Below are 6,369 nucleotides of genomic sequence, written 5' to 3'. Positions count from 1 at the left end.
TCCCACCCCTTTCCTGTAAAGTTAAAAACCCCCTCAGCTAAAAAGCCACGTGAGAACCGAACAACTAGGGCTTACCCCTTCAACCCCTTTTTTAACGATTCGCTCTGTCTCTCATTTGATACAAAATTGATATCGCTGCACCCTATGACTATAATAATGGGATCATACCAAACAAATTGCTAAAAACATTTTTCATGAAAACTGGTTAATGATTTGCAAAAGCATCACTTGACAAAATTTGAAAGATTATACTTCCTTCGCTTTTTTAAGTTCTATTAAAAATTGAATGGCACTGTGAGTTAATGAGTCTGCCACTTTTGTCACTTCTAAAATATGTTTTTTTTTCCTTAAATGATTTCGGAGATATTATTTCCGCAATGAAGAGAAAAGCCGCAATGGGTGGGCAGGAGAGTGGATGCCCTGGCCCCGTAGCACACTCAGCGAGCGATCTTTATTTTGTGCACGCTACCACTCTGAGGAGGCAAATCTATTACACAGAGTAATCATGTTACAATTTTAATACATGGAATCATCACACTGGAATAATATTTTATACAATTTACGAAGTCTTATTAAAAAGTTAAATAGTGCTAATGTTAAATAAGTTACCCAAGGCTACAAAATAATCACGTGTAGATTTTGTATTAAATACAACTATCACATAACATCAACCGATCTCTTTGGCCCCTAGGGATAGGAAGGGCCCAGAGCCTGGGACCACGTTATTTTTGGGGCCACCAGCTGGGGACCATGGTATTTTCTGTCCATCCCAGGGAGAGACGGGTGGGGAGGGAAGCGGCTGGATGGCAATCAAAAAAAAAATAATTACAAGCAGTAGAAAAAAAATAATGCCATGCCAGATATCACGAGGGAGGAGTTGCTTGTCTTTACCCCGCCCCCCCTTCCCCACGCTCATCTGCCTATTCTGGTAATAATAATTCCTCTCAAAGAAAGACTACACACTTTTTGGAAAAGCTGCCAAGCACCAAGGAGATTAAAAAATTTCATAATTAAATTTTTAGATTTTTTAAAACATTTTTTTTCACTTTTTTTTTGTTTCGGTTTTCTCACCGTGAGGATAGGTGGGGGAGAGAGAGGCTGGGGGCGGCAACGTACAGGAGTGCGGTAGCCAGAAACGGGAAAGCAGGAGGAATGCTTCCCTCCCGCAGAATCCCCTTGACGGACCCTCCCCCCTGATTCACCACGCACCACAAGCCTCCCAAAAGCCCGCACACAAGCGCGTGACACACACGTGCTCGCAAAGCCCAACCTCAAGTCATCACATTTTCTTACTTAAAATGGGACTGGGTATTGCAAAAATATAAACTGTATTAACCCCTAAACATTTTCATTAACTCAAAAAGTAAAAACAATAACGACTACTCAAGGGAAAAATAGAAAATACTCTGAATAATAGAAAAATTGAAGGATATTGATAATAAATAGACATTTTTTATGCAGGGAAACCTTATGATAACATTCAACATCACTATGAAAAACTTCATAAAAAAAACATCTGACCACATCAACCAAACTCACACATTCCTTCCAGTTGTGACTTTATGTTTTATAGAAAAAAAGGAAATTCCTCACATGCGCTGTCCAAATCCTCACCATTCCCATAGATGGCACCAAACATTGACAAAAATAATGTTATATCATTACTATTTAAGTGACGCCCAAACACACATCCACAGCAAAATTTTTCACAGAGAATGCAGAGAACTCACACTTGTAGTTCAAAGCGCATTATAAATAGTACAAAAAGGAAAACATGTTATTTCATTTTTTACAAACAATGTTTTACAAAATGAATAATTATTTGTACCAAAATGGTAGTAGTGGGCTACATATTATACAGTCAAGTATTCCTATATATTTCCCCAAGGTAGGAACCAGATTGTGTTTTTTCTACAACAAGAATTGAACAAAGACCCTCCCCTACCAGTCTTACTATGCACACTTCCAGTAATGAATGATGACTAGACAAAACAACTAACCAGACAAAAACCCCTAACGGTGCACACATGCCACTACTCCAAAAATCCATCAGAAACAACTACGGCAAGTGTCAACGATGAAATTAAACAAGGAAGGGGATACAGAAAATGTCATATCCAAAAATAAAAAACAATGAACAACTGACGGCGGGACCATTAGCAGGGTATTTTCAGCCCTTGCAGCAGTACCTGCGCGACACAACAACAACCACCGGGAAACACCATGACTCATCCAATATTCTCCTTTGACTACGTTAAAATTAAAAAAAAAAGAAAAATCTGTAAATAGGTTTAAAATTTGCCTAGGGAAAAGTACAACAGCCTACTCACAACGAGAGTAGCGTTTGTTTTAAAAATCTTATTACGGTTACAACGCCTCACATTTCTTTGGTATTGGGAGATCACATGCAGATGTATCTAAAAACTTGACAAGAACATTTTTTTAAAAAGAAACAAAGTTTTTTCCTTAAGTGCAAAATTAAAAAAAAAAGGACACTTCACATATTTAACCCCAACCCAAGGTGGGTCTCCCCATGCACCATGGATTTGGCCTGCGGGACCAATTTTTGGTCGAGGGAAATCAAGAAGGGCACAAGTGAGGCAGGTGGGGGAGGGGGGCTGAGGTGGAGTGGTGATAGGAGAAAGAACCAAGTGGAAAGGAAATAGGGAGGGGCGGTCAGAAATAGGGGAAAGGAAGGAGGTACCCAAGGGAAAGGTTTGACCTCATTCAATGAGGAGCCAAGCCAGTTAGAACCGAAAAATATATATATATGTATATATTATAACTTCTTACATCACATGCATTCTCTACACTTGCTTGCAAGGTTGAACTTAGCCCCTCGCTTGGTGAGGGTGGGGTGAGTCCAAGTGGCTTGGCCCTCACTCTCCTGGGCACCTCGCTAATGCTGATGAGGGGGGATGTGCCGTGATGAGGACTATCGCTCCCCTGCTCTGGGGGGGCGTGGAGGTGAGGTTGAGGAAGTGAGGGTATGGATGGGAGTAGGGGGATGATTTTGGTGGCAGGAGTCCATGTAGGGGGTCTCCATCAGTGACTAGGGATGGGTTTTTCTTTTTTCTTTCAGGGCGGGGAGACACAAAGAAGGGTGCTGGGGAGATGAGAAAAGAGGGCCTGGAAGGAAAAGGAGAGGGTGGGGGAGGCAAGGGATTTCTTTGTTTAAAAGGGAGGAGGGTTTCTTTTTTCTGGGGGCATGGGACTTGTTCGAGGCTGTGTGCCGCATCGGCGTGAGCCCCAGAACAAGCACATCTCTCTCTCTCTATCTCTCTCGAGCCGGGATCCCACGCACGACGTGGGCAACAGCATTATTGGCCACGCTCATGTGTTTACTTGCATTTCACAATTCGCGACTACTATACTCCCTCCCATTTCAACTAAGATAATAACAACAGCCGTATAAAAAACTTCAACACTCAAAAATACAAATCTATTGGAAAAAGACGACTACTTTCGTGCAAAGTACCTTCTTTCGATTATATCACACAGAGTACGAGAAGAAAACCACCCTAATGGGCGCGAGGATGGGGGAGAGGGGGATAAGGGTTTGGGTTACAAGGAGAGGAGGGTGGTGTAGTGGGTTGGGGTGAGAGAGGCAAACTGGTGCCTCAACAATAATACACGACAGACAAAGCTGGGTATCCCGAGATAAAATTAACTCCTTCTGGCCTTACAGAGAAGCCAGAGAAACCTCACCAAAGGAGAGGCATTGGTGTCTGGGAGGGAACAGGAATGAAGCTGTTCCTTTTGATTGCACAAGTGTCTTATCTATACATATATATAATTATATATATTTTATATATTTGGATTTCCTCATTCTTTTCCTTTAAGATTACCCATGAATCACTCAGACGGCATTTTAATGGTTATGTGTCTGCCCTGAGGGATCCACTGGGAGAAGGAAGAGGGGTGGGGAGATGTGGGGAGCAAAGGAGTTGGTGGAAAGGGTTTGCTTTTCTTTTTTGGTTAAGGGGAGAGTCATAGGTTGGCTGCCCTGAAAACATGAAAGAGGGGCTTTAAGCCAACCTGATTCCTCCTCACCCCTCCACACTCCAGTTTGCGAATAAAAGTGGTGCTCTTGCCCAAAAGCTGGGATGCGGGCTTAGCAGAGCATGAGCACGGAGGATGCAAAAGGAGTCACGCATTAAGCCACATGCAACAAGCATGGCTTTTATACAAAAGTGTACTAACGGTATGTGTAATGTGTATCTGTATATGTGTGTGTGTGAGTGTGTGTGTGTGTGTATGAAAGCAAAATACGTGTCAAGTTTTGAGGACAGGAAATACTATAAGAGCTTGCAAGTCCGGTTAGGTTCTCTGCCAATGCTTTCCATTTGTCCCTTTCTTGTTTTCTTCCCACGGAGAATATAAAAAAGTACTAATCAAATCGGTAGCATTCGTAATGACGGAGGTAATCGCTCCCTATGAAATGTCTTATCAAAAAGTTAGTCAAGCAGGGAGAGCACCTGACGAGGCAGCCCTGGGATCTGGCGACCTCGAAGGGCTCTCAATCCCATGACAACGTGAGCCCACGGACGATGCAGACCCTGCACCCAAAAAGCAAGGGAGAACAGACTCAGCGTTGGTCAGTGGCAAAAATGTGTTCTTTATGTACAAAAAACGAGACCCAAAAAATAAATAATGAAGGTACACTTCACTTCAATATGAAACAAATCGTATTTTGAAACAACTACCGGTTAACTTTACAACAACTATGTACACGTTTATTTCATTTTTTTAAAGAGTGATCCGCGTCGACGGAGAGTGGGTTGGACAGAGGTTTGGGAGGGGGCATTGGGAGTGGGGAGGGAGGGGATGGGACACGGGCTGTGCCATGGGGAGAGGGGGGGGAGATCATCTCATAGGGGCCAGAGAGGGGGGAAGGGGAGCTCTCACCCCCTTCCGCCCCATCTCCTCAAGTCCCCCCCCTTTCTGCATGGCATCCGGACAACCGCCTCCATCCCCTGATCTCCTCCCCTACCCCCACTAAGGTGACCCCCCCACCTCTCTCTACTCTCCCTCTCGTGCTGTGCTGGTGTTGTGGCCACATTAAAATCCCCCACCCCTTCCTTTGGTGTGCCCATTGCCAGGCATTAAAAATCACGTCTCAATTCAATTCAGACAATGCTTATTTACAAATACCCTGAAAATTCATAAAAGTTCATCATCAAGGGTGTACGTTAAGTTGAGTGTCTTATTATTATCAAAAGTATTGGCAGAGAGACTTGAAAAGACAAAAGAATTCCGGCACAGTGCAAACATATGTACTTGCTCAAATTAAAAACAGAAGAGAATTTACTCTTATGATTTTTTTTTTAAAATAACATGTGTTTGTGTGTGTATGTCTGCGTGTAGTCGTCTGTTTATGTGTGGGTGGGTGTGTGTGTAGCCCTACACACAAGACAAGAAACAATTGCTCATCCATTAGAAACAACCACCGTGCAGTCAATTACATTTGTCCCACAAAATGGGCCATCAAATCCATTCTTTCCCAAAAAAAAAAATGCAGGGCCTACCTAACTATTCTGCCCATATATAGGACAGCACCGATGGCAATAAAAAATGTAAGAAAAAAAAACCATTCCAGATAACATCCATGAGAACCGAAGTATTCTCGCCCTTCCATTCCCATCTGCCAAACAAGAAGAGGGTCCCCTGCATGTTTTTCTCTCTCTGTTATATCTCTCTCCAGAGGGGAGGGGGGGGGGGTGTGGTCATCTTCTCCCCCACAATCCATCCCCCCCTTTTCCGGGTGTCTGCCATCACTGCTGACCCCTCAGAGAGTCAGAGAGGGTAGTAGGGAAAACGCTGGTCATCAACCTTGCCACCCGTGGGTCCAATGCTGCCCTGCTCCGCCTCCTGCCCTGCCAACTCCACGTCCCACGTCCTGCACTCCCGGAGATGGCCCCGCGTGTTCTCCCTGGGCAGGCGGCCACCGCTAACACCAACGAAAGGGCACTGCTCGCGGCCGGTCAGCGCCCTCCTTCACCAGAGGCTTGTGGAACTCACGCCCTGGCCGAGAGTGTATGGTAGCCCAACAATGCTCGCAATAGTACTGGTAGTATTTTGTTTTCAGAGCAGGAAGGGGAAAAAAATAGAAGTTTTATTAGTGTCCATGCCCACTCAGAATTCACATTTAATCGGCTGGCAAACATAATAATATCACACAGTGGGACCTCTTCTGAAAAGCATCATATTTTGGTGCCATCTACAGTTCTGATCTGGCCCATGAGGGCAGTCAGGGTGATTAGGTATGATTCTCAAAACAAATTAAGCAAAAAAAATGAAAAATTTTGATATTGTAACAATGAAGACAGGCTTGTAAGGTATTAAATTTCTGTGTGGGAAAGTATTAAA

General features: G+C 43.8%; 1 protein-coding gene across 3 annotated transcripts in view; it reads right to left on the bottom strand.

Annotated features, from left to right (window-relative positions):
* Window positions 1-5,032: 5,032 nt before the first annotated feature.
* orb2 (cytoplasmic polyadenylation element-binding protein orb2) overlaps window positions 5,033-6,369 on the bottom strand; it is a 513,070-nt gene continuing 511,733 nt past the window's right edge. For all 3 annotated transcript variants that reach the window (XM_071592298.1, XM_071592299.1, XM_071592300.1), the window contains one exon: window positions 5,033-6,067. In XM_071592298.1, the coding sequence (XP_071448399.1) occupies window positions 5,951-6,067 (117 nt within the window). In that variant the 3' untranslated portion in view covers window positions 5,033-5,950. The remainder of the gene's footprint in view (window positions 6,068-6,369) is intronic.

The sequence above is a fragment of the Hetaerina americana genome, unplaced genomic scaffold (assembly GCF_022747635.1).
Source record: "Hetaerina americana unplaced genomic scaffold, ioHetAmer1.1.p SCAF_5, whole genome shotgun sequence".
Lineage (NCBI taxonomy): Eukaryota > Metazoa > Arthropoda > Insecta > Odonata > Calopterygidae > Hetaerina > Hetaerina americana.
This window is presented reverse-complemented; position numbering and strand designations above follow the sequence as displayed.